The sequence below is a fragment of the Apiospora phragmitis genome (genome assembly GCF_038363925.1).
Source record: "Apiospora phragmitis strain CBS 135458 chromosome Unknown utg000010l:1.0-9815664.0:1.0-9183399.0, whole genome shotgun sequence".
Lineage (NCBI taxonomy): Eukaryota > Fungi > Ascomycota > Sordariomycetes > Amphisphaeriales > Apiosporaceae > Apiospora > Apiospora phragmitis.
In genome coordinates, this window is record NW_027117409.1 from 7,983,951 (window position 1) to 8,010,026 (window position 26,076).

General features: G+C 53.8%; 10 protein-coding genes across 10 annotated transcripts; 4 read left to right on the forward strand and 6 right to left on the reverse strand.

Moving 5' to 3' along the window:
* Positions 1-39: 39 nt before the first annotated feature.
* On the reverse strand, positions 40-1,643 carry PG994_012203 (uncharacterized protein; the record flags this gene model as incomplete). The annotated part of the gene is made up of 6 exons (XM_066863612.1): positions 40-345; positions 461-674; positions 769-1,106; positions 1,140-1,336; positions 1,443-1,492; positions 1,552-1,643. The coding sequence occupies 6 exons, from the start codon at positions 1,641-1,643 to the stop codon at positions 40-42; spliced, it is 1,197 nt and encodes a 398-aa protein (XP_066712722.1).
* A 1,240-nt stretch (positions 1,644-2,883) lies between these two features.
* On the reverse strand, positions 2,884-5,163 carry PG994_012204 (uncharacterized protein; the record flags this gene model as incomplete). The annotated part of the gene is made up of 1 exon (XM_066863613.1): positions 2,884-5,163. One exon carries the CDS (start codon positions 5,161-5,163, stop codon positions 2,884-2,886), a length of 2,280 nt encoding a protein of 759 aa, XP_066712723.1.
* A 1,014-nt stretch (positions 5,164-6,177) lies between these two features.
* On the forward strand, positions 6,178-7,729 carry PG994_012205 (uncharacterized protein; the record flags this gene model as incomplete). The annotated part of the gene is made up of 2 exons (XM_066863614.1): positions 6,178-6,730; positions 6,783-7,729. The coding sequence occupies 2 exons, from the start codon at positions 6,178-6,180 to the stop codon at positions 7,727-7,729; spliced, it is 1,500 nt and encodes a 499-aa protein (XP_066712724.1).
* A 395-nt stretch (positions 7,730-8,124) lies between these two features.
* On the reverse strand, positions 8,125-9,944 carry PG994_012206 (uncharacterized protein; the record flags this gene model as incomplete). Its single annotated transcript, XM_066863615.1, has 5 exons — positions 8,125-8,139; positions 8,160-8,519; positions 8,591-9,398; positions 9,508-9,643; positions 9,755-9,944. 5 exons carry the CDS (start codon positions 9,942-9,944, stop codon positions 8,125-8,127), a joined length of 1,509 nt encoding a protein of 502 aa, XP_066712725.1.
* Positions 9,945-10,433: 489 nt separating this feature from the next.
* PG994_012207 (uncharacterized protein) lies at positions 10,434-11,584 on the reverse strand (the record flags this gene model as incomplete). The annotated part of the gene is made up of 2 exons (XM_066863616.1): positions 10,434-10,782; positions 10,884-11,584. 2 exons carry the CDS (start codon positions 11,582-11,584, stop codon positions 10,434-10,436), a joined length of 1,050 nt encoding a protein of 349 aa, XP_066712726.1.
* Positions 11,585-14,662: 3,078 nt separating this feature from the next.
* PG994_012208 (uncharacterized protein) lies at positions 14,663-14,842 on the forward strand (the record flags this gene model as incomplete). The annotated part of the gene is made up of 1 exon (XM_066863617.1): positions 14,663-14,842. One exon carries the CDS (start codon positions 14,663-14,665, stop codon positions 14,840-14,842), a length of 180 nt encoding a protein of 59 aa, XP_066712727.1.
* Positions 14,843-15,250: 408 nt separating this feature from the next.
* On the forward strand, positions 15,251-15,957 carry PG994_012209 (uncharacterized protein; the record flags this gene model as incomplete). The annotated part of the gene is made up of 3 exons (XM_066863618.1): positions 15,251-15,439; positions 15,495-15,572; positions 15,640-15,957. 3 exons carry the CDS (start codon positions 15,251-15,253, stop codon positions 15,955-15,957), a joined length of 585 nt encoding a protein of 194 aa, XP_066712728.1.
* A 794-nt stretch (positions 15,958-16,751) lies between these two features.
* On the forward strand, positions 16,752-17,516 carry PG994_012210 (uncharacterized protein; the record flags this gene model as incomplete). The annotated part of the gene is made up of 1 exon (XM_066863619.1): positions 16,752-17,516. One exon carries the CDS (start codon positions 16,752-16,754, stop codon positions 17,514-17,516), a length of 765 nt encoding a protein of 254 aa, XP_066712729.1.
* A 1,268-nt stretch (positions 17,517-18,784) lies between these two features.
* PG994_012211 (HSP20-like chaperone) lies at positions 18,785-19,698 on the reverse strand (the record flags this gene model as incomplete). Its single annotated transcript, XM_066863620.1, has 2 exons — positions 18,785-19,417; positions 19,639-19,698. 2 exons carry the CDS (start codon positions 19,696-19,698, stop codon positions 18,785-18,787), a joined length of 693 nt encoding a protein of 230 aa, XP_066712730.1.
* A 1,508-nt stretch (positions 19,699-21,206) lies between these two features.
* Positions 21,207-23,271, reverse strand: PG994_012212 (uncharacterized protein; the record flags this gene model as incomplete). Its single annotated transcript, XM_066863621.1, has 4 exons — positions 21,207-21,830; positions 21,885-22,408; positions 22,456-22,515; positions 22,575-23,271. 4 exons carry the CDS (start codon positions 23,269-23,271, stop codon positions 21,207-21,209), a joined length of 1,905 nt encoding a protein of 634 aa, XP_066712731.1.
* Positions 23,272-26,076: the final 2,805 nt, after the last annotated feature.

A 26,076-nucleotide genomic window follows, 5' to 3' on the forward strand; every position in this document is an offset into this window, starting at 1 on the left:
AGCACCGTGGCACACTTGACGCAACCCTATTTCAGGGGCTCAACAACATTTGGTTTGAGCTCCACTGGCGAGACCTCCTCCTTGATCTTCAACGTTGGCATTAGAGACCCCAGAGCTTGACGAGGGAGCTTCCAGCTGATGTCTTTTCTTGCGTTGCTTCCGCTTGTCGTCGATCCACCGACCTAGGGCAATGACAAAGCCCACGCACAGCACAGCGATTGCCACGCTGAAGCCACGTTGATACAGCGGCCGATCGTCCTGGCGGAAGATCTGCGCTCCATAGATCCCTGCGATGTTGGCGCCCATGATGACGCTATACTTGCACAAAACACTTAAAATCAGTAACTGTGCTCGTCTGTTGTATATCACTCCTTTTCCGTTTCAAGGGGTTCAGGGGTAGCCCCTTAGATACAAAAGAATTATTAGAGAAGAATAATTCGAGGTTTTGTTCTGAACTTACCCAGCCATCGCTAGTGCCCTTTGCTCCGAGTCCTTGCAGGCGAGCGACAGCCACGCGATATTTAGGGGGTGCGAGAAGGTACCGAATACTTTGAGTCCAGACCACGCCGAAGTAACGCATGCCGTGGAGGTTGACATCGGTAAATGCTCGGTTGAAGATGTAACCAAGAAGGCGGCAAAAGAAACCAAGCATCACGGTTTCGCCGCGCAGGTTGCTGTATACAAGGAATATAGTCAGAGGGAGAGGGATATAGAGTTTTCCTGAGAGACGAAGCCTACAAGTGATCTGAAACCCAACTGAAAGCGAACGATACGGGGACTTGCAGGAACAGACCGACGGCTGCCATGGCGTTACTGACAAGATTCCCGAAGACGAAGCCGAAGACGAAGCCGCTCAGGACGGTGAAGGCGCCCATGAGGGCGAACAGCCAGAACCAGCCCGGCTGGCCGCCGACGCCGCGCAGGTGCAGGATGCCGTAGGCCAGCAGCTTGGCCGAGGCCTGGCCGGCCTGGTTGCCGAAATAATAAACCATGACGCGCTTGGCCGTCTCGGCCCGCGTGTACCACGTCGACAGCGTGTAGAGCCCGCCCGGGATGAAGCCCGACTCGGCCACGCCCAGCAGCAGCCGGGTCGCGAGGAAGGGGCGCTACCCCCGCTGGAAGGCCTGTAACGTGCTGACGAGGCCGAAGAGGAAGAGCTGCAGCGTCAGCCAGCGGCCGGGCCCGGCCCGGTACAGGACCATGTTCGAGGGGATCTCGGTCAGCACGATGCCGAGGGACAGCATCTGCTGGCCCACGTTGGACTGGTCCTGGTCGATGCCCACGTCCTCCATGAAGCGGTCCGTTATGGCGTTGGCCATGTTGCCGCGGTCGAGTTCTGTCTCAGAGGTAATACCGAGATGTTAAAAGGGGTATCTCCTTGTATATAGGGTAATAATCAAGGCATGCTGGTTTAAGGAGAAGAGGGAACTGGGCTGGATTACGCAAGCAGAAGAACCCCAGAGTGAGAATGGGCATGATTATATAGTCGAGCCTGGAGACATATGGTAAGTTTTTCAGGTTTTACACATTGCACAAGGATGATTTACTCACTTTCGCTTGGCCTTCCTCTCTTCTTCAGGGGACCAGTCCACCACTCGGTTTGGAAACTCATTATCTTCTGTAATGACAGAATGTTTGTCCATCTTGGCCGAGCTGGGTTCAGCCACCACCTTTCCGATTTCTTAAGAAGGACTTGTTTGGTCTCTGGGAAGGGTAATGTCGATTTTACACACACTGGAGGTAGGAGTCTGAGAGAAGCGAACGGGGTATAATTATTATACCTTTAACCACGGCATGGTGACTATCTATCTCTCCCCCCCCCCCCCAGCTCCAACATCTACCGCAATAGAAATGTTTCTTGTGGGCTGATTAAATGCACCTCTCCTCTTCCTGAAAATTCATTAAGCCATTGGCCTTGGCTGGCGCTGGGCGAGGTCCATCGACAGTGAGCACGCAATTCATAGCCCCTTGGCTCTTGGCTGGGGTTGTCTTCGACTGCAACTCAAAAACAGCTGATGGAAACCTTGGCATCTTGGCAACACTTTGACATGTATGTTGGACTCCATGTGGTTTTGACGGGTCCCTTTATATTGGCACTAGTAACTCGTTCCAAGAAGAAGAAACAACGGGCTGAAATGCAGCCCAGGGATTTGGTATGATGTTGTGATTTCGCCGCGCTTCTGCGTCACCACAGAACGGTGGGTTGGACGGGGAGAAGTAGATGACAGTCTTGACGTTTCCGCTCCATGTACAACAGACAAAACGAGAGCCGATGTGTCCTGGTGCTATGTCATGCCGCCCGAACCTGCCAAGTTAATACACGGGGTTTTACCCCTGCCACCCACGGACTATCCTCCCGAGATCGGAGGCGACGCCGACGGGTTGGAACCCCTTTTCTTACATCACTCTGGACTTATTACTAATTCACGTCATTCTCAATATTTATAGAATATTATTTTCATTGTCAATTTCTTCTTGCCACACTACTTACCTCTTTGTTTCCATTGTACTAATGCTTGGCTACTGAATCCAATGTGCAATTCTCTAATATGCCAAAGTCTTGGCCCACCAGCCCATCAGCACAGCCAGGGCCATCCAGGAAGTCGTATGGTTAATCATGACGGCGAGATAAAATTGGCTCATTACCCTGAACACAGCCGAGATGGAAGTTGGCAATAGATGGTGAACCGAGTCTTTCAACCAACTCTAATACTCACAGGTCCCCAAGACGGATTTTTTCACCTAAAATAGCAACAGCACACATTATTAGCAAAGACAGAGAAATAGACAATGGGTATTGAAAAATATTAAGAGTTAAAAAATAGCAATTATGCTGCCAAGGGGGCCTTCACCTACCTCCATATCGGGCACATCTGTATGCCATTACTGTATACCGCACTGGATGGGGGACTCAACATCTGCGCCAGGGGACTTACCGGTTTCTTTGGGAGATGCCGCTTGTTGTTTCTGGTTTTCCCAAGTGCGGGCAAACACCTGCCCTCCCAGCCCCACGTTCGTTCGGGGGGTGGGCAACTGCGGTCCGATCACTGGCGATGCTCGAGGCGGTTTCTTCTTCGCGGACGCGTCATCGTCTTCATCTCCATCAGAGCTGCTGCTGCTTGTGCTGTCGCCGTCGATGCTGTGGAGACCGTCGATCTGGTCAATAGATTCGATACTTTCTTTGCTCGGATCGCTGTCTTCTTGGCTGTCCAGCTCCTCTGGGTCGGGCTCCTCTGGCTTCTCAGAATCGTTACCTGGGTCTGGACCTGGTTCGTCATCCGAACACGAGTCCTCACCCGAAGGGTCGTTGCCGGGATTGGGTTTATCTCCCGGATTAGGTCCGTCGCCACCATCCGTATCATTCGTATCGGGGTCGTCATCGGGGTCGCCGCCGTCGGCATCGGCAAATGTGAGGTGCCACACGTCACGGTTCTGCCACATCCTCTCCGCAGCGGCAGCGGCCTCGGCGAAAAGCCCGAGCTCACTCAACAGGTCCACCACGTCGTACTCCCGACCCCGCTCGCCCAGGTCGCAGTTGGTGATGACCCGCATGAAGGCGTCGGCCGGCGCGTTGACGGCGAATTTGATTAGGCCTATACAGATCTTGGCCCACGTGGCAACCCAGGGGGAGTCTAGGCTCGACTCGGCTTCCCGGAATTCTATCGTATGGCGGTCTTCCTCTTCGATCATGATGCACCGGTACGCTGCAAAATTGTAGTTGCACTTGCCGCCACCGTCACCAGCCCTGTGTAGCAACTGGGCGACCTCGCACGGGCTTTGGGCTGACAGGAGGCGAACCACGCCGGGGAGCAGAGCAGCGGGCTTCTCGTTTGCGGTGGCAGAAGACTCTTGGATGCAGCTCAGGTATTCACTCCTCTCCTCGCACCATCGTTTCAGGTCCTCTCCGGTGAAGTTGGCTCCGGTACATCGGGGACGGTTGGTGAACCGGCGAGGGGCGTGTGGCTTATGAAACCGCTCTGTCGGCAGAGCGGCAACTCGATTCGCTATCTGTCGCTGAGAAGCCATTTCCTCTGCTGCCAGGAGGGGCGGCCACTCACAGCCCTCTGAAGCCTCTGAAGGCTCGGGACTGTCCGTATCCGAGCTCGTCCCAGAAGACCCTCCTACTAGCTCCTCGTCAGTAGGGATAGCAAAAGCGTACGCGTGATTAGGCGCAGTATAACTAACCTTCTTCTGGAAGATTTCCTCGTTGTATTTGTCGAAATCCGGGTTAAACTCGCTGCTTTTGGGTTGATAGGTCATCTTAACTTCGTCGTCTAGGAAAGGCACGAAGGTCCCCGTCTCCTTCCTTGTTTCGTCGTAGAGAGCAATCGTTTCCGGATCCTGGTGGGCCTCTCGCCACAGCGTGGACCGTTCTCCAAAGCGCATGTCTCCGCCGACGTAGGCGCAGTTGGGACCGCCGCGGCCAGGATCACGCGCCTCGTCATGCACCAAGGTAGGGTTGAAGTTGCCGACGGCCAAGTGCGACGACGTCCGTATGGGCATACACCAGAGATTTGCTCGCCGCCAAGGGGGATGCAGAGTACCAATCAGAGGCCCGGCCGACCAGAGCAAGCAACCGATGCGTCTGATGCTCCCCAGCGAAAAATTCTCCGCTCCGTTCCCGACGTGGATGTGGAGGCCGCAACTTTCGTTCAATAGGACTCGATGTTCTCTAGTGATGCAGTTGATTACGAATTTGAGTACCTCGAAAGACTCGGGCGACTCGATCTCGACCGAACTATTGATCTCGAACCCCATGAACTTGTGTTCTGTAGAGTACGGTGGCTGTATGGTAACATCTGGTACGATTTTCCATTGACCATGTTGTTTCAGGCGCTCTTGAGCCATATAGTGCTCGACTGATTTTGGCGGGTAGCAGGTGATCCGCACTTCCTTGGTAGGAATTCCGTGATCTGCCAAGGTCTTTGCCATCAAATTATGGATGATTTTTTCAGGGAGCTCGTCCTTGGGTAGGTCTGCAGGTAACCGTGTCGGTTTCGGGAGGTCCTCAACGCCATCAAAGGGATCTTTTTCGTCATGGTCCAGATAGTGCACAATTCCCTCGATTTCCACCCCGTAAGTCAAAGGCCTCGGTAGCGGCAGAGGCGGCAACGTCTCCGGCAACGTCTCCCCAGGGGCAGGAGATTCAACGCCGCCTTGCATCTCGTCTTATCTCTCGATCGATGACACTGTTTTGAGAAACTGTCTGATTAAGGTATTTGAACAAATGAGCTCAGCGGTTTATCTGGCCTCTTATACTGTTTCTTTAACATCCTATACATATATGGCAGTATTTGCACATTTGAAGCATACGTACTCAGATATGTTCTCTCAGCTTGGACAAAGGGGGTCCATAACACTTGGGCTGTAAGGCAACAATGCCATTCTACCATAAAGACGTTGTTTTCCCGATTGAGCTACAGGTCGTTCCCTGATTGGCCAGCTAAATAATGACCTTATGTTTGTTACACCTGCAACAAGCCGTGGCTTTGCCTAGGAAAGGCTCTGCTCAACCTGAGTGGCTGCAGAGATGGTGTATAGTTGCCAGGGCTATCCCGACTTATAGCCAGGTACTGCTACGCCGTATAGGGGCTAGCGACCTCTATATTGCCGTGCTAATCTCGGTTGGGTTAGCTGGTTCGCTACAGGCTACCCCAGTACGTATTTGTACCTGCGACCGTTGCAGCCCTTGGTTACAGTGCATGTACGGATACCGCACGGCGAAATGTATAGTAACATTGAAGTAAGCACCTAATACAGCAGGGTGCAATCGCTTGGTTTACTTTTCGCAAGAGAGGAAGAAGAAAGACAAGTTCGGATCTTAGTCCACATGACTGAATACTCTTTGGTATTAACCTAGTAAAGTAGTACATAGCTAGTATGCGGCATGCCCCATATTGCTTGGACCAGCGATCAGTGACGCTAGGTTCGTAATTGTGTCTGACCCCCTCGACCCTTCGCAAGTTCGTAACCGGGGTATGTGAGGGATCGTGGAAGAAAGGGAGGGGGGAAAAACCCCCAAGAGCGGCTAAACAAGACCTGATGATAGATACCCTGCCAGCCTGCAAAAAAGGATTCCCGTGCAGCCAGCCCATCATTTTCATTTCTTCTTCTTCCCTTTGCCTTCTCAATTGTATTCGCGCCCGTAACCGACCTGTATAGGTGGTGCGAGCGACAATGGAGTGGCTACGAACCCACCCCCTCGCGTCCGCCGCCGCCGCCGCCCTCGCCCTGGCCGTGCTGTACTTCTGGAAGCTGAACCGCGCCCTGGCTGCGACGCCGCCCGAGGTGCTGGCCCTCTCGCCGCACCGCTGGACCAAGCAGGAGATCCGGGACACGTACGCGCGGCTCGAACAGTCTCCGCTGCGCTGGGCCGCGCACTTGCCCCCGGCCCGCCCGGACCGCCGCTACATCGTCGTGGGCGGCTCCGGCGGCGTGGGCGGCCAGCTCGTCCTGCACCTGCTCGAGCGCGGCCAGAGCCCCGAGTCCATCCGCAACGTCGACTTCCGCGCCCCGGCCCGCCCGGACATGCGCGACGGCCTCGCCAGCCGCGTCGGCTTCGTCCAGGCCGACATCACCGACGCCCCGTCCGTCGAGGCGGCCTTCGCTCAGCCGTGGCCTAGTACTACCACCACCAGTGGCGACGATGATGGTGATGCCAAGGATTCCAAGGGGCTCACTGTGTTTCACACGGCGGCCATGATCGTGCCCACGAGCGGTGCGAGGCGACGTACGACCGCGTCGCGCGCGTCAACGTGGGCGGCACACGCAACGTGCTGGAGGCGGCGCGCAAGGCAGGCGCCTCAGTCTTCATCGCGACCTCTTCCGCATCGACGGCGGTGCGGCCCGTGGGGACCTCACGAACTGGTTCCGGCGGTGGCCGCGCCACTACGTGCAGGTGCTGGACGAGGCCGACTTCGACCGGCCGCTGCGCCCGCACGGCGAGTACTTCGGCAACTACGCGCGCGCCAAGGCGGCGGCCGAGCGCCTCGTCTGCGGCGCTAATTCCCCGGACTTCCGCACCGGTGCCATCCGCCCCGCCAACGGCATCTACGGCACCAGCGTCGGCGACCAGCTCGTCGGCCTGTGCCTGCGCTCCGAGTTCTTCCCCAGCTGGACGCCCAACATCATCCAGAACCTCGTGCACGCGAGCCACGTGTCCATCGGCCACCTCCTGTTCGAAGCCGCCCTGCTCGACCACGACGACGAAGACGGCAACATGCCCGGCTGCGCGGGGCGGCCCTTCGTCATCACGGACCCCAACCCGCCCCCGTCCTTCCGCGACATCTACGACGCGTGCGAGACCCTGGCCACGACCCCCTGCCAGGTCCAGGCGCTGCCGCCCGCGCCCATGCTGCTCCTCGCGTTCGCCATCGAGTTCTGCGACACGCTGGCAGGACAAGTCCCGTCGCTCTTGGGCTGGCTCCGGCCCCGGGGCCAGATCGCCATGCTGCAGCCCGCCATCTTCTCCGTCTCCACGCACACGCCCGCGACCGACGCGGCGGCGCAGAGGCCGGTTGCTGCGGGCGGGTTGGGCTACCGCGGCGTCTACACCACGCTCGAGGGGATCTGCCAGCAGGTGCTCGACTGGAACCGGGAGCACGCCGCGGGGGCAGAGGGAGAAGAGAGTAGTAGACACAGTAGTAACGGAGGAATTGACGGGAAGGTCGAGACCTTGGTAAAAGATGTCCAAAATGTAGCAACCATGCCCGCCGCTGTGGGGGCTTGAAGTTGAAGAGGCAGTGCCACGTCGCACCAGATCTCGTTTCACGATACACATGGAATATTCGAATGACAGTGGACCATCTCAATCAATTGACCTTGTTGTTTTCGGCATTACTTGTGTAGGTATGGATGCGAATTCTCTCTCGCATGGGCTTGTCATCTTCATTAAGAAAACGTGATGGTAATTTCTCTCCTTTATTTTCTCCCGCAACGTGACTACCCCGAACGCCAAAACTATCATTTGCCCTCCCTGTACATTGTTGACCGAAATTCCGTAACACAACATTAACCTGTTTATCTTACAAGACCAACACCACCGTATGACTGTGACCGACCCAATTTGTAATGATAACAACAATCGCTCGAAACATGATCCATTATTGATTCAAGCTTCCCCTCCTACCCTCCATCGGACTGATAGTAGCGGGACTCACCCTTCCCGAGTCCATTCCTCCTCGCTCGCCGCCCCGTTCCTCATCATCGTCGGGCGAGACGGGACTCACCAGGTCATCTGCCGTACCGATAAATCGAGAATCCCGAAAGCTCGGCGCTGATACCAGACTGAGCCGCTTCGGATCCCCACCCCTGCCGCCGCCTTCTACAGGGCTCTGTTCGATAGGCGACACAGGTTCGTCTTGCTGTGCGCTATTCCTGGGAGGCAGTTTCGTCGAGGTTCGGATTTGGCTAATTTTTGGCGGGCGGGAGCTATTCCTGTAACTGCTGTTGCTATCTGCAGTGCCGGTGGTGGCGGCGGCAGCAGCAGCACCGTCGATATCGCTCACGCGTTTTTCAACCTCGGAATTGAACGCCGCATCGATAGGCGACGCAGGAGGTGCGAAACTGAGACGTGGCGATTGACGCATACCCCGGGCGACGAGGGGGCAGCTGGCATATGCTGCTGCTGCTGTGAGGGCGACGCGCCACCAGGGGGAGACTTGGGGGGCTGCGCAGGCGCAAGGCGCGTCGCAGGGAACGCCGAAATCTGCAGCTGCGGGGCGCTACCCCGGCGAGGCTCACTGAGGCGCTTCTCCAGGTCCACGTTGTTGGCGTTGGCGGCGGCGGCGGGGACGGCGGGAACAGCGACGGGGTGCGACTCGAGCAGGTCGGCAGACCCGAGCGGCCAGTCGGGCCCGTAGCTGCGGCGGGCCGACTTGTAGCGCGCGAGCATGGGCGACGCCGGCAGCGGGCCGTTGTGCTCGTGGATCGTGGAGAGGCGGAGGCGCGTGCGCAGACTGTTGGCAACACCGCCACCGCTCTTCTCGGGCGCCCCAGTAGTCGGGGCGACGTTGGTGAAGTCCGTCGGGCCCGAGATGAGCTCCTTGCTGATCTGCTGCTGCTCCTGCCGCCGCCGCCGGCGTTTGGCCAGCAGGACGCACGCTAGTATGGCCAGCGCGACGAGGAGGACGCCGCCGACGATGGCGCCCACAATGGCGCCCGTGGGGTTCGTTGGCTGCGCCTTTTCGGACTCGCTCCCGGACGTTTCGATGGGATTGACCGACAAGTCCGTGGCGGAGCGGTGGTCCTCGTCTGAGGTCGTCGGCATCAGCTCCGGGGGCAATGGATACATCTGGCCATACATGGCGCTCGTGCCGCAGCCTACGTTGGTCAAGGTTTCGCCCGGTTCGCTCTTCGTGGTGAAGTAGTATGTTATACATGCCGGTAATGCGGCCGCGCTGCTACAGAAAAATGTTAGCAACAAACCACATCAATCAGTCTTGCTGCTCCCCAACCTATAGCCTCCAGTTCCCGAGGATGAGTTGGAGGAGCTGGGCATATACTTACCAGCACAGCGTATACGCACCACAGTATCCGTCGCCGCCTTCGGTGTAGCCTCGGCAGGTCGTCCAGATACTCGCGCTACAGTCTGCAGGCGAGCCAGTACAGCAGCCGCGAGCATCTCCTATATTCGTGCAGTAGCCTGCGGAGCATGTTACTGATAGAGAAACGGAGTGTTAGCTGCTAACAAGCCACAGCTATTGAACTGGGCACTGTTCCTGGGTATGGTTTCTGGGAAAGGGTCTTATCTTACATGTGCTCTCCGAAGTGAAACCGCAAGTGTCTATTCCCAGGATGAACGATTCGGAGGCCGACGCCAACCGCATCCGAGGAGGCGGCATTGTCTGCGGCGTCGGCCCCGGCGAGGTAGACGCATCCGCAGCTGTTACGGTGGCAGGTCGTATGTTCATGGTTGGCCTGACCAGGTTACCGATGCCAGGCATCGTCAGGGGTATGTATCTGCCGGGATATTTCTGATTGCTTGGGAAAGAAGATGCATCAACAGGGTTCCTAGCAAAGATAGGCCGGCGCTCTTTGGCTGACTGGTCACATAGTAGAAAAGAGTTGCATAATTAGAAGTCGTTACGGTGATCGAGGGCCACTGGTACCACACACTCCGCAGAAGTCAAAGGCCTCTCAGCCAAGGGCCATACCAAGAATGGAACCGTTTCCATTGTCCTGGAGAAAGCGGCAAATCTTGGCCGCTGGAATTTCGCAAATCACTTTAGCGATGGCGTCCGCTCTTTGGCGAGTGAGACAATTGGCCGCCATAGTACGTATCCGACCGAACAATCTTGAACAAAGGCGCATACTCGAAACAGGAACAAAGAGCATACTAAAAAGTGGCGCAAGTCTGCTTGCGGTGGTCAAATTTCATGGGGGGGGGGGGTTGATCTTGCCACGTTATTTTTATTGCATTGCTGGCTGCCAAGCTAAATCGTTGAGAAGACGGACAGACTCGAGAGCGCTGTGCCTGGCCAGGCGAACATGGTATTGGAAGCACACGAGGACCCGAGGCCAGCGTTGTCCACCCATGCCGGTTCCCAGTAAAAGAGCCCGACCCCATTCTTGACACCCGAAACCGCCGCGGCAACCTGCTGGACGAAGGTCTGCTGGCCGGACGCGGAGAACGGAATGCTCTTCAGGTCGCTGGGGAAAGCGTACTGTGGGGAAGGGCAAGATGTCGGCCAGTTGGTTTCTGCGATAACGATCTCCTTACCCCACGTGTTGGCCATGTTAGCCAAGCTGGACTTGAGGCTTGAAAGCGTGGCAGCCGAGTTGCTGGAGAGCGATGTTAGCATGGTGTCTTGCTAAGAGGCTTGAAAGCCCTGACGGGATGTCTGAGACAAAATCATTCTTAAGGCCCTAGGCTGCAAACTTACTAGAAGGGGTAATAGGAGACACCCATCATGTCGAAGTCGGAAGTTGTCAAGGGGCCCTGCTTGAGTACACTCTCGTACCACCATTTCTGGGTATCCCACTTCCATCCGTTATCCAAGTGGATCATGATGCGCGGCTTCGTTGACAATTGGCTGTCCTTGATCCCCGACGATGCGGAATGGAGGATCCGGGCCAGGTTGTAGAAGTTGGACGTGCTTCCGGTCGGGAAGAGTGTCCCAGCCGTGATTTCGTTGCCGATGGACATGATCTTGGGGGTGATGCCCGCCGCCGCGAATTGATTGCTCACGTCCAGCGTATAGTTGTAGAGCTTCCAAGCGAGATTGTCCGCGTCGGTTGGCCAGCCGGCAGGGATCTTCTGATGAGCCGGATCCGCCCAGGTGTCGCTGAAATGCAGGTCGATGTAGACGTCCATCCCTGCGGCCCGCGCACGCTTTGCCAGGGCCAGGTTGTAGTTCATATTGTAGTTGCCGTCGCCCGGATTGACCCAAACGCGTTGCCTGACGATATTGACCCCATTGCTGGCCAGGATCATCTCGAGCGGCTGCGCAGCGCCATTGCTTGTCTTGTACTGGATGCCAGCCTTTTCCTCGACAGCTACCGACGACCAGTCCACCCCTTTATAGATGAGCGCCAATGACGCAGCAGGTACGCAAAGCGCCAAGAGAGCGTTGAAGAGCAACATGACTGCGCAAATGGGTTGGATATATGAGCAGTTGGGGTGAATTGGAGTCTATTTTCAAGATCTAGACGGCTTGGGCTGGTCTTAAACCACCGCAGAGCTTTGCGGCCGACTGAGGCGGATGGGACCGGACGGAGAATTGAGGTATCAGCAGAATCCTCCAATTGGGGTTCTCTCAGAGCTCCTTAGACCCCCTTAGACTGGATGAACATGGTGATCAAGCCGCCGCCATTTGGAAGGGCAAGGCCAAGACAGTCCTTACTAATAAGAGCCCCTACGAGCTCGAAAGAATCGTGTTAGTGACTACCCCCCTTGAGCGTGGAGAGGGCCAATTAACTTGAAGCAGGACATTAAACAGGATCGCGGTTGGACGCAGTTGCTCCACAATTGGCCGAGGACCACATCCTGCGGCGAGTCTCTCTCCGATGGCTGATTAAGTACAGTACGCATCAAACACGACCAGACGGAGGACATGTTGGATAAATTGTTCATTGTTCACCAGAATATTCCACCAAGCTCCTAAGGGGAATATTTGGTCAAGGCTTTGCAAGCTTAGAGCGGTCGAAGTGGCCAACTCGCCCATTCGGTCGTTAAAGCCAAGCAGGTGGGCTATCAATAATAGACCCCGCCGGCATTGGAACTGTGGCGCCAGCGAGAGTCGATGGGAGGAATATCGTTCCACCATTTTGCCATTCCTTCTGCACCATTTTCGACCGGGCCTACTACCCATACGGATCAATGCCTATCAGTTCCACAACACCACGGGAGCCATCTCAATAGGGGCTTGGCACAACTCGGTATTCCAATGTGAATGTTTTTATTCAATCGACATACATCGTTGACGAGAGTGGGATTGGTTCGCAGGTAAACAGGGAGCGACTCATGGGTTTTCAGACGGGCATCTCTCATCTGCTGTAAATTCGCATGATGAAAAGCGAAAAATGTTCGTGTTCAACTTGAGTTTCGACCAAGGGAAAAGGCAGTCTTCAGAGTATGTAAGTGCGTTCGCCAATATTAGTAATGAGTACCAATGAAGAGGTGTTGGGAGACTTCATCAATCAAGGGATAGAGCTCTGAGAGGTGCATGTAATCAGAGTTATTAGTGTCATAGTTCTTCTTAGGCTCCTAAGGCGAGCCCAGGTTGGCCTGGATACGCCCGCGGCTTCACTCACTACCCCACGTGCTACAGATATCAATATCCGTATTCCTGGTCTTCGATAGATTGACCAAATATACCGTACTTCGGCTACGTTCTATATTTATTTTCTCTATTTATAAGATGTACAGTCAATCAAAAGACTCAAGACATTGCCGGAATGGATTCGATAATCCCTCCCAGCCATCATTTGGATTTGACTGGGGGACCCGTATCAATCGTCGATAGCAAATGTTCCTCCAGGGCCAGAGGGCTATTTATTGTCCAGGGGTGGCAGGCTCTAGCAAGGCCGTATCGATTGGCGCACAAGCTAGGCTAGCAGCCCGTGGCATTCTGGCGCTTTGCTTTTCTTCTTCATAGACGTCAGGCGGTCCACTTGGGCTTCTCATCTGGTCCGTTCACGCGCTGGCGTTCGGCAGAGGCTTCGGGCTCGGAGCTAGACAATATTTATGATGCCTGCCATTGTATCATTCATCTCGAGATGCCCGTTATTTGCCAGTGATCCTCAACAGGGCCGACAGAGCCCACAGCACGTGACAGATCTGAGGGAGAAAACGACACCAACATGGGCGCGCATAGGCAAAAGAGAAAGGGTCGCATGTTGTTTCATATGCGTGAGAAAGAGTCGCAGGTTGAGGGATGAAGGAATATGGGGTGCTGGTTGGAAAGTCTTGACCTGCTTTTTTACCGCCGGACTGAACACCCCAAAGCAGTAGTCTTGCAGATCAGGCACTAGCGACGGGTGTGTTATCGATGGAGTGTGGCTGGTGAGGTACCACACTTATCGCAGGCCCCAAAACATCAAGGCCGATATGCCCACCAATGAATGCCTGTGCTCCTGTAGTGGGATCGTGAAAATATCTTCCAGATTGTTGCCGGCCCAGCCGACTGTTGAAATGAGGCGTGGACCCAAAGGGAAATTGATGTACCATTTCGTACGAGCGAGACCGAGGTATTTACCGTAACATTTTGTCAATGACCGATGAGACAGATAACTAGAACTTTCTTGAGTCGAACTCCAAAGTCGTCTGTCTAATTGTCCAAGGTTGCTGGGTGGGCGGGTAGAGGCACCAACCTCAACCTTATCACCAACGCGAAGGTTGGGAAGTACGGCATTGGATGATTTATAGGTACATACGGCTTTACCTGCTCATGCGACATGGCGAGACCAGCCAAACTTGGCGTTCGTGTTTGAAGTGCTGAGGGAACTTGGTAGGGAGGGGGTACTGCAGTAGTCCGCATAACCTCCCGCGACCGCCGACAACCCCGACGTTGCATGCAGTCTGTTAGGTAGTCTTACCTCGATTTGCCCGAATACAGTTATGTAATCAATTGGGCCTTTCCTCACGATGGGGATGGAGATAAAGAATCCCGGTCATGCTCTTCGAAATCAAGAATGATCAACGGTGTGCCGATTGCACCGATGAGATGATGGATCACGGCAATGCTTTTGGGTGGGAAGATGGGAATGTCGGCTACCACTGGAAACCACCATCCGCACGCTATTGGTCGCAAGCGTTGCCCGAACTTTCGAAGTCGGACCAAATGTGCCGTCTTGTTTCTGAGCAAAGAGCTTGAGCGCCACCGACAGACAACCTTGAGAATCATCGTCGTCAAAAGGTAGACAGATAGGTAGGTAGGCTGGTAGGCAAGTAGAGTAGCTCGCTCAATCCAATCCAATGGAAGTTGGGAGAAAGAGCGCTTGCTTGGATGGCAGATGGCTGGAAGAGACACTCCCTGGTTCCCGCCAGTCCTGCAGCAAAAGCACAAGATTCGATTGGACAGTCAAGTGTTGTCTCTGCCAGGAACCTCGTATTCTTGGCGTTCTAACTTTTATCAGCCAAGCGCCCCCTCGCCCTCAGCAGATGGGCAGGGAAGCCGGCACAGAAGCAGTCCGAACAAGGTGCTCTCCAGCCACTTCTGTCATGGGCTACATGGTACTTGGTGGGTTCATCCTTGTATCGCTAGCACCATTTAGGGCGTACTATTGCAGGGATCCAGACCTAATCCCGGTCAACGATCGTGACAGCAGCTCCAACTTCCCCATCTCAGGTCTCATCCTCGTCCTCGTCCTCGTCCTCGTCCTCGGCTCGCCGCTCGCCTAGGCCCGGGTGCATGTTTGGTGTGTGTGAGCGAGCTTGTTGTGCCTTCTCTTGTTATTTCAACCTCTCTCTGCCCTCCCGGTTTCCAATTCTCCTCTGGTTACTGTTTATTAACATTTGTGCCTTCCTGTTGATTGTTTCTGAGATCCTTACCACCACCCTCATATCACCTCTAAAAGCAACTACTCCTTCCCAGCGAAGTGGAGAGGGCCGGCCCAGCATCATAATAATCTGCAAACGAATCTCAAACAGTCAGTCAGTCCACAAACAAACATCACTTGACATCCTTCCCCCCAAGTACATCATACTCCAATAAAACATCGTCAGTTCCAGTTCGTTCAGCAGATTTGCGACTCTGGGTTAACATATTTTCTACTCTTATTCGCAGACCACTCTCACCCACCCTTCAACATGTTCGCCCACAACATCGCCGCCGTCGCGCTCTCCGCGCTGACTGTCGTCTCTGCGACCTCTTCCAACTGGACCTCAATGATGGATCTCAACAAGATCCCCGTTGGCACGCGTAACGGCTGGTGCCAGGCTCAGCTCAACGCTTGCGACCAAATCTGCAACCCACCTTCCGAGAACTCCTGCGACTTCGTATGTGCTGTCAAAAACCTCGCCCGATGAAATGCCAAACTAATTCCCTGCGCAGACATCACTGGACTACCAATGCGCCTGTTCTGATGGGTCGGATCCCAAGCTTGGTCAATACACTAACACAATCGACTACGTAAGTCACCCTCCAAGCTCGTCGGTATATACTATGAACCATGCTGACTCTGTGTCTCCCTCTGTAGTTCACTTGCCAAGAGGCCTTCTCGGAATGCATTGCCACCAACGTCGGCAGCAAGACAGGACAAGACAACTGCACCGCTACCATCCATGACAACTGTGGCACGAAGGACCCCGCTAAGAAGGAGTCGTCCGGCTCTGGTTCTGCTAAGAGCAGCAGCAGCGCTGGCCCCAGCCCCACCAGTGGTGGTTCTTCGCCTGCCTCCCAGACGGCCGAGTCCTCCGAAAAGCCTAAGAGCGCCGGCGTATCCCTGTCCGCTGTCTCCTACCTCGGCAACGGTGCCGCCGCTCTGGCTGTTGCCGCCTTCGCCCACCTGATGTAAAGGGGAAAGTTGGTGGCTATTACAAGCAACGGAAGAGCAATGCGGGAATATTTGACATGGAGAAGATTGTGTGTTGTTATTAATTTTTTACATTGACGGTGCCACGCGATACCCCAACTACTAATGTACGAGCAATAAGAGAGTTGACGAGTTGGCAACGATAGGTTAGGTAGTCTGCAAATTGAAGCATGGTGTTCAGGGTGGCATAATTTTGGCTTCGTTGCTGCCTATCAAGGCGTTGATATTACAATCCCATCCCCGAATGAGTGTGTTTTTGAATTTCCACGATGGACCTTATGTATGAGCCTCCTAGGCGGCTTTGCTACGGCTGTCCTATCCATTGCGAAAGTGGAAATACAGCTATTCGACTGTCCCCTTAGTGTACCTACCGTTCCCATTGGGATCAACGCCTTGAGGCAGCATCATTGAACAAAGCATCGTAGCTCAATGGACTTGTATCAGTTTTCAAGGCACAATCCCCTCTTTGTCCACGTACACATACTGCCTGGCAACTCTTTGTCAAACACAGCCAACAGCACTTAGAATGTTAGGAATCATTTCTGCCATATAAGGTCAAGCAGGCTTAGGGAGTAGACAAGTCTTGGGAGTGCCTTGCGTTTGGAGCACGTACTAGACAAGGCCAACTACAAGTTTTCTACCCACGCCCTTTTTCTTCGTACGTAGTAGTGTTGAGAGCCGAGAATAGCCTGTGACTTTGTCCTCGGGCTTTGCTCGTGCCCACCCACCCAGAGGCGGATTTCAATAGTTACTTACTGTCCGATCTCAACCCGACTATGGCGCCGCCGCAGCAGAGACAAGCCATCGATGACGACGGCACGGCCGGCCTGTCCCTGTATTCTGCCTTCCTACAAGACGAAGACTTGCAAGAGGAGGATGTGGTGGAAATACACCTCGGGTTGCTGTCTCCGCCTCTGACGCCTCTGGGCGGTGTTTCCGGCGATCAAACTAGGCCCCTGTTTATCATTAGATCGTCGGACGACGAAGACGACGATGACGAGATGTGTCACCCATTACCCTTGAGCGTGCCCCCCAGGGACAACAGTCCTGGGCCTCTTATGGCTTCTAGTAATGGTGGTAAGGATGGCGGCGGTGGTGGTGGAGGAGAAGAAGAAGACGAAGAAGGAGGAGAAGATATTACAGAGGAAGAACGAGGATGGAGATTGAAGGAGGCGCAGGAGAAGGCGGCCCACGGCGTACGAGTAGCCACTGCTGGGCAATGCCTCCATCCCCGGCCGAGGCCCATCTCACGACGTAGTGGCCCGATGACCGTGTTGGGCCTGGACCGCATGGCCGCGTTGGCGAATCTTCAGGAGGAGGAAGTAGAAGAGGAAGAAGAAAGCGCCGAGGAGAGGGGCTGGCGCACCGCTGCTCTTGCATGTCGCAGTGGGGGAGAAGTAAGAGGACGTCGTGCAGCCTTTGAGCGCATACGCCAAGGTGGCAAATTGGGCTCAGGCTATCCCAAGGGAGGAGCGCCTCATTATGGAGGCAGAGGTCGCCGCTCAGCAGCGACACGAGTGTACGGTGACAGCGAGACTTGACTTGCGGAGAGGGGGGGTAAAAGGAGGGCATGTGGTAGCCAGAAGTGGCGAAAGACGGCATATAACAACACCACCGGAGCCAGCGCCGGCGGCAAGGAGGAGGATGAGCGAGGAGTTGTTTGTCACCTTGCCTCCAGGACCATCTCACACCTGGCCACTATATAAATGGCGGCGCGGTGGATGAGAGTGTATTAGTCGGTGAAGGAGGATCTGGCATCGATGGGTGACGACTAAAGGTAAGTCAGTGCCTGGTCAACCATTCTCAAGTATGTATCTGCCTCACTGTCTGATGAGGGACGGAATGCATAAAAAGTGCTTGCCCTTCTCTCGAAGACCGTCACTCGTAACCCAGCCACTACCCCAAGAATCCCAGTCGGATCGGACATTCTAGTGTGATGTCCTCCTCGAGAGAGCATATATGTCTATCGATACGAGTTTTCATGTCAGGAATCAGTCATAGGTTAAGATCATAGAGTACAGTTCTCACGATTGTGAACTCTGAGAAACAAATAGGTACGAAGTACGCCTCTCGATTAACCCCTATCCACAATCTATTGTCAATGATTAGCCCCTGAAAAGGGCATGGGAATTAATAGCTAGCCAATCTGTACTGATGAACCGAAGCCATAACCAAAATAAGAACATCGGTATTGTATATATACATGGTTATATGTAATTGAAGCCTACGGCTCTTTAGACCTGCAGCTTCAGCCAGCAGGGGTTGGGTAGTTACATTTCAGGTACCACGAATCGACTGGGTTTGTGGTTAGATAAGACAGTTTCTAGCCTTCAAAATCACTGAGAAGTTAACATATCACTGCATTGGAACGGATTCATAGGATATTTCTTTTTAATCAATATTCTCATTGTTGTTGATTATCTCCTATTGTACAAGGCAGCAACATCCCTATATTTTCCGCCACTGCAAAAGACCGAATTACTCCCTCTGTAACTCCTTGTGCAAATCATAATTATGTGAATGAAAGTCAGACGCCAGACTATGCATCTCTCTCAAATGAACGCCATGCCAATGTGTGAAAGAAAGCCGAGGAAGAGCGCTCTAACCTCCAGAAGGGTTCGTGAGACGTGCGAATCATGTCGTAAAAGGCGCACCGGATGGAAAGATGAAGAAAGACTCATCTCCCATCAAGGTAGACCTGAGGAAGTGGTATTGTTTGGTTGTGGAATCATATGAAAGGAGCGCAGTGGTGAAGAAAGAAGTGAAGAAAAGTTGTGGCTGATGTTGCGAAGCTCCTTAAGACCCACTACTAGTTGATGGTGATACGGCGGCTCTCGTGCTTCTTGGCCTTGGGGACAGTGAGAGCCAAGATGCCGTTGTTGAGAGAGGCCTGCACCTCCTCGGTCTCGACACGGGTGGGGAAGTTGAAGGTGCGCGAGAACTCGCCGATGCTGCGCTCCGAGACCCAGTACTTGGCCTTGGGGGCGGCGGGCTTCTGCTGCTCGGACTTGGCGACGGTGGTGATCTTCTCGCCGCCGCCGCTGCTGCTGCTGGTCTCAGCAGGATCATCCTCGACGGTGGGTTGGTGAGAGTTGCGGCGCGCCTCGCCGTTGTTCTTCTCGCCGCCCTCAGTGATGGCGCCGCTCATGTTGTTGCCGCTGCCCTCGAGCAGGCCGGCGGGCGGGTTGCCCTCGGTGTGGGTGCGCTCGACCTTGCCGCGGATCACGATGCTCTGCGGGTCGGTGAACTCGATGTGGACGTTCTTCTTCTCGATGCCGGGCAGCTCGCCGTGCAGCTCGTAGGCGGCGTCAGTCTCCTTGAGGTCGAACTTGGGGGTGAAGGTGGGGATGGAGTGGCGGCCGAGGCGGGAAGTGGCGCCCTCGTTCTGCGACGAGTACTTGTCAAAGTCGTCGATCAGGCGGAAGAGGCCCGAGAAGTTGGGCTCGGGGGGCCGAGTAGAAGCGGGGACCGAACAGAGACATTTTGCGAGTGGTGATTGAGTTGGAGAGGATCTTGGTGAGGTTGCGTGGAAGTGATGATTTGATTGTTCTGGTTGAAGATCGCATATGATTTCTGATGCTGTTTGTTGGTTGATGTGTTTTGATGTGATGATGAGGAGGAAAAAACGTGAGGCTATCACGGAGTTGGCTGCTTCATTTATACACGAAAACCGCAGTCAAAGACAGCTTCCTCAAACGTCAGGAAGTCGTGAGAAACTTCCATTGTGAGTAATCTGGAACAGTCTATCAATTACTAGATGCTCTATGGATTGTTCTACAAGATGCAAGATGCAGTGGTTGCCTGTTTGCAGGTTAGCAATCACGCGACAACTCGACGATGCCGACCAGAAGGAGGTGGAGGTTGCTCGAAGCTGCTGGCATCCCCTGGAATGATTTGTGGGGGAATATTGAACAAACGAGAAGCTTCTATGCAGATAACGAGGTATCGAGGCGATCCGAAAAGGAGTGGTTTGTGCTCAAGCTCAAGTTGAGCTATTAATAGGTTGGTTATGCAATTACCGAGTAACTGGACTGGAAGCCAAGCCTAAATGTACATACCTAGCCATATCTATGTTATAGCAGGACGAGAGGCGTATGAATATGATGTAGAGTGGTGTATTTATTAGTGGTCAATGGAGACATTTACAATCCTGTTTGCCAAATGTAAGGTGAGTCAACTTGTAATTGCGCATGACACTCATTATTCTACATAATAAGTTCATGGTACATAATCTAGACCAGCTACCTAGTATTTCCTACATGATATGAGATCATCGCTACCCTCGCTGATACCACACATTGAATTGAACAAGGACAGGGAGCTTGGTCAATGCGACGACGATCGCATTGTTACGAATGTTGCACTTACCAGGACCAACTGGCCACCCAATTGTCTTGGGACGGCTTCCGACTTCTGCCCAAAGGTGGCTTAGTAGAGATGGGAATGTCAAAAGTCGATAGCCAGGTAGTTCAATTGCTGCCCGTATCAGACTTGGCAGACGTCATCATGTGTAACTTCCATGATATTTGCTTTTTTGCCGAAGCCCATCAATTGATCGATATGCAGCTTCCCGATGCAAGTCAAGCTTGTATTGTAACTCTACTCGTGCCGTGTTCAGTGTTCATTCGGCATTGCGTGATCTATACGGAGTACGCATTCCACCGAGGGACAGGACGCTGGCTTCCTCTTCGGCACGACGCGGCCTACCACCGCAAGCTTTGGGAGCGGGCGGCGACCGTGGTCCGATGACGTGATGGCGTCGCTATTGTGACATAGCGAGGGGAATCTGGGGCACGATGGTATGCCAAATTGCTGTGGGGCTGATCTGGATCTGGATTGCGACAGGCAGGGTAGAAAGCATAAGCGCTGTCATTTTACATGGTACAAGCATCCATCGCTGGGACGAAGCGAAGCTACCACCAGGCAAGTTGGCAGATTGGGTATCGATGCTAGCTCGCGTGAGGTCGCCACATTCAAGGCTAGCCGGACCGGCAGTTTTCAGGACGCCAAAACGTTCATCAATGTTGTTTGGGGAAACTCTTGATTCTCTTTGATTATCCGATAATTGCGGCTTAGGGGAGACTACCACGCCGAGTAGTGTTATAATCATGAGCGCGTCTCGCCGACGTACTATGATTTCTGTATACAGTTAAATTGGCCATGTCCTGCATAGCAGCCGAGACTCGCTCGCGCTGGGGATACCATTTTGAATCGTAATACATCGCACCATCTCATTGCGTCCGTGATCTTGCCGCCGTTCGAGATCCGTTATTGGGGAAATGGAGCTCGCATCGGGGTGGATATCCACTCATCCCCTGCCGCATCCCCATCGCCATGGGCGCAGGAGACTGCACTCGGTTGAAGAGGCCGATAAGTCTTCGGCCCACCGAAGGTTCCAACTCGGTACCATCCCGCGCAATCTTGACCTCCCTGTTAGAATTCCAGGGGTTTCGTAGCCCACGGGTGCGGTAGAACGGCAGCCTCGACGATGACAGCCATTCGAGCTTGAACGGTTTCCCCCAGGCCTTGGAGCCGCCCTCGCCGTCTTGTCCGTCATGCCCACTCGCAGAATCGTCCGCTTCCGACTCGGTTTCCGGTGTATCTGCGTCATCTCTCTCGATCTCCCAAAATATTGTTCCCCTGGCCGAGTCGTCAATGATGTTGCCACGTGGGCAGTGCTCGGTTGCTTCGGTAGGGATAGCTTTCGGTAAGTCAGAGTCTGTAGCTGTCTGGGCCTTGGGTGCAAATTCGATGGCTGCAGCCGGGTCGTTGTTAATAGGTGATGTCATCTTGGCATAGCCAAAATACTCCCCGGATTTATTGGCGGAGAACACCAAGTAAACATTATCAACCGACTTCAGCATAGTAGTTAGTAGGGATTTAAAGACGAAACGAAGCATGTTCCAAACCTTATAAGCATCATTAAGCGCCTCTTCGTTGTGCGACTGTGTAGCCCAAACCCCGTTCCTGACACTAAGCTCCAGATCTTCGACTGTCAGGCTCTTCAGTATGAAAAACTTGTCTTTTTGTGTCACACCATCAACGGCCGGCACTTCCCTGTGCTCCTCCGGCCCTTTCTCGGGTGTGGCGTGCGACACGTTGTTGGCCTCGGGTTGATCCTCTGGGGCCTCGACAGGGGCAACCTGCACATGTGGAGATGTGGCGGCAGGACCGGTAGGTGCTGTTTGGCCTGCAGTACCTTCGACGGTGCTCTTGCGCAATCTGCTTACCAGTCGTACGGATTGGAATTTGGAGTCGTGGAGCTTCTGTTGTGCCGTAACACAGCTCTGCTCGTCTTTGAAGTTTGCAAAGGCGCAGTTACTCTTGGATATCAAGAACAGCGACTCAAGGCCACTCGCTTCCTGGCACACGTGGTAAACCAAACTCATCAATTCAGTCTGTGGTGGGAGATTTCCGATCCAGATGGCATTTCCTATAAATGTGAGTATTCCATCTTGCGTAGTTGGAATATATACTAACCGCTTTGTCGTGGTTTACGGGGAGGGCCACGGACGACATTGGAGCGATTTCGTGACGCTTCTAGAAAGGTGTTAGTCGTATATATCTTGACCAGTCGAAGAAAGTTCCGTGTAACAGACCATCAGCAGGGCCGAGAGCCGGCATTGACCCGAATTGGTCCTGCGCTCCAGAGGGGGATGCTCCACAAGGAGCAGACGGAATAAATTGCCCAGGCATCATTTGCCCAGGAACCGCCTGATTTTGACCAGCATATGTTCCCGGTTGACCGTAGTAATAACCTCCTGGGAGTTGTTGTTGCGCTGGGTTCATCATAATTTGATTGGGATAGTAGGCCATGTTGTGCCTAGGAGACATGTTTGCTGCCTGCTGCGAGGGCGCGAGTTGGTGACCGTAGAACTGTTGAACTTGGGGATGAGGAGGCATGTAGTATTGTTGCCCCATCATAGGGTTAACAGCCGTATGACCTCCATATTGAGCCATTTGAGGCATAGAGTGAGCAATACCAGGAGGCGGCCCGCCAGTATTGTAACGCGGCTGTGCGCCTTGGGTGTAAGTCGGTCGATAACTAGTCTGCGGCAGCGCGTTCGCCATAGCACCCATGTTGTATGGACCTGCCCGCCCGTTGACTTGTGGTTGTGTCATATCTAACTGAGCTGAGAAAGCATTGTGGGAAGGGTCGAACTGTTGTTGGGGTTGGAAAACCGAGAGTCCTACATGAGAACCAGTTGAGTTGCCTTGGTCGTCAAAAGTGCCGCCGAGAGCCTCGGGATGAGTGAGGTCGTTGGTCGAGCTTGCATTGGGTGGAGCATCACCCATTGGAGCTGTGTAATGACAGACAATAGGGACTGCGCAGAGCTGCAAAAACGAGAGTAGTGCTGAGCGATTGTGAAGCGGCGCCGGCGCAATGCGATTACCGCAACGATATCGTGCTGGGAAGCTCCAGACTTTTAAGAAAGCCAAGCGCTTGCGCTGCAGTCTCTAGAACAGGGGCCGCGAGTCCAACACAACAGAACGAAAGCTAGAAGAGTGTCAGGTTACCCTCCACCACAACGCATACAACTGAGCCACGTTAAGCGACTTGGCGCTGTATTCGACAGGGACATATACTGTACCTTTGAGCGAGGCGCCACAGAAATTGGAAATAGGGAGATCCTGATTTTAGCGACGTCCAATCCGAGAGCAGAAGTGACCTTTCACCGGGGTGAGCGAACAGAATCCCAGAAGATATGATAAGTATAAGAGTCGTCAAGAGTCCCGGGATGAGCAGGATCCGAATCGAACAAGATGTGGGTTGAAGAGCGCCGAGGATACTGATAGGCCGTCAAGAAGACAGAACAGTCAGGTATGGTGAGGCTGAGTGCAGGCGGGATGGGCGGGCTGCAGGAACACTGCAATGGTGACAGACCAAAGAAAGCCAGAGGACAGAATCCTTCAGGGTCGCTTCGAGGTCTAGTAGCAGACTGGCCCGGGAGTCTGTATCGCAGAACCGGGAAATAAAAAAATCATAGAAGATGGGAAGTAAGTGGTGTGGCTAAATTAGGGTCTTCTGGGCCTGTCGGTTGCAGATGGCAAGGGTAGCAGGGATAGCTGCTAGACTGTAACGGTAATCTTTGCCTTTCTCGTAGGCTCTCTCAATATGAAGTGTGACTTATAGACGCAGGGAAGATGACGACTCACGACGGTGCGGGTGGCTAATAAACGGGAGTGGTAGGTTGGGGGTCTTAAAGCCGTCTCGGACACATGTAGAAGCACGTACATTGGGTTATGGAGACAAGTAGTTAGCTGGGTCTCCAGGAGATGAGACGATGGAAGAGAAGAGAGCCAGGCGATTGTGGGAACAGGCCAGTAGTGAGTATGCCCTTCCGCCGTGCCGGGGTACTCGTACAAGAGGTGCCCAACATGATGATCATGGGGAGGGAAGCTTGGGAAGGCAAGAAGGGTGTTCAAAACCCTTGCAAGGTAGCAAACATAGCCGATTGGCGTTCATGAATAGCATACGGCGAGAACAAAATTGGGGATGAGGAGAAAAGGGAATCTGTCTCGCGTAGTATGTAGCATGGCATTTGGTGAGGCCGGGGATGTGTTTTCCTTCTTTTTCGCCACCGAGCCTATGCTGGGAAGGGGTTTCCTCTAGGGGTCCCAGAAGGTCCCACGAGGAGACTCGATACAGTAAGTACCTCTCGAGATGTACCCCCATTGCGCAGGAGGGCACACTGGCACACTTAGCCGCAAACGTTCTGGACTCGGCCTACGACCGGGGGAATAATGTCAATCTCACTTGGCGTCAGATATGCGAGTGAAACAGGGCAAAGCTGCAATATCTGTAGAGTTCGGTACGAACCCGCACTGTCTCTCACACTCGCTCTGTCCATGGATGTGGCTGGAGCCCAAATTCGTCATTAGGTAGGACGACAGAAAAAGAAATATGGCAGTTGTCATATGCCGCTACCGTGGACGGTAATGAGGATGCAGACATTCAAACCAACCGTCGTTGGGCTACTTTGGTTGATGAGTTGAGTTTGAGGTTGCGCCGTGGGTTCTTGGGTTCTTGGGAGCTCCTGCGGACAGACAGAGAGCGCTTATAGTCTGATCTAGACCAAGCCGTTGGGAATAGTTAAAAACACGGCAGTGTCCGTAGCCTCAGCCACGAAACGAGAAGCATACCACAAATCCCACCATGATCTGTTATCGTCTGTCTGGTTCGCATGAAGAACGAGATGGAGAGGCCGAGGCAGACCGGTCCAGACCTCGCACATAGAAATCTGACCTGACGGCCTGGCATGACGACCCTGCCAGTGCATGTCTTCGCAGGTACCCCAGCGGATTTCCCCTCCGTCTAAAAATGATCAAAGCGGTTTCTCACTGTTTCTTACAACATTCCCTCTTTGTCCCCATCGGTCCAAAAACCGGTTGCGACACGTCGAGTGGCGCAAACCCATTGACGCAGTAACAGTAACATGGACAGGGCCATTACTAAGGATGATGAGATGGACAGGCCAACTTCGGTATCAGCCGCAATGGGATTCTTGTGTGGCCTGGGAATTTAGAAATAGGAAAGACGGTGGTTTCCCATCTCCACACACAGGGAGCGACGGTGGAATGGGCCATGGCGCCAGATCCCTGCCCCTGGCCGTGCAGCGGACCGTGTCAAGGTGGGCAATTATGATGTCGATGGTGGTTCGGCTAAATGAGTAGGAAAAAAACCTTGGGGTGGGTGGATGGTGGCGTTAGCTGCACCACAACTCACACTGGAAGAGCTCCCTGCTTTTGCCAAACATCCATGCCGTTGGCCGTACAGTTCAGTACGTACACACGTACATGCCGGGGCAGTATCACACTGTCATCATCGTGCCTGGGGGGTGCCGGACTCCTGACCGGCCGACATGTCGTAACTATTCGTCGCTCATCGCGATAATTGGGGAGCAAGATATTGGTGCATTATTCCAATCTGTTATGAAATGGGACCATTAATAAATCATTGACGAACGGAAAAAATCTGCGACTGGTTGCTTCAATATTGGAATCTGCCAAATGTTCATGCTATCGTCGGTATCTTCTTTATTCAACTTATGACCGTTCTGAAACTCTTCCACCTCCATGCCATACTCACTACCTATTGTA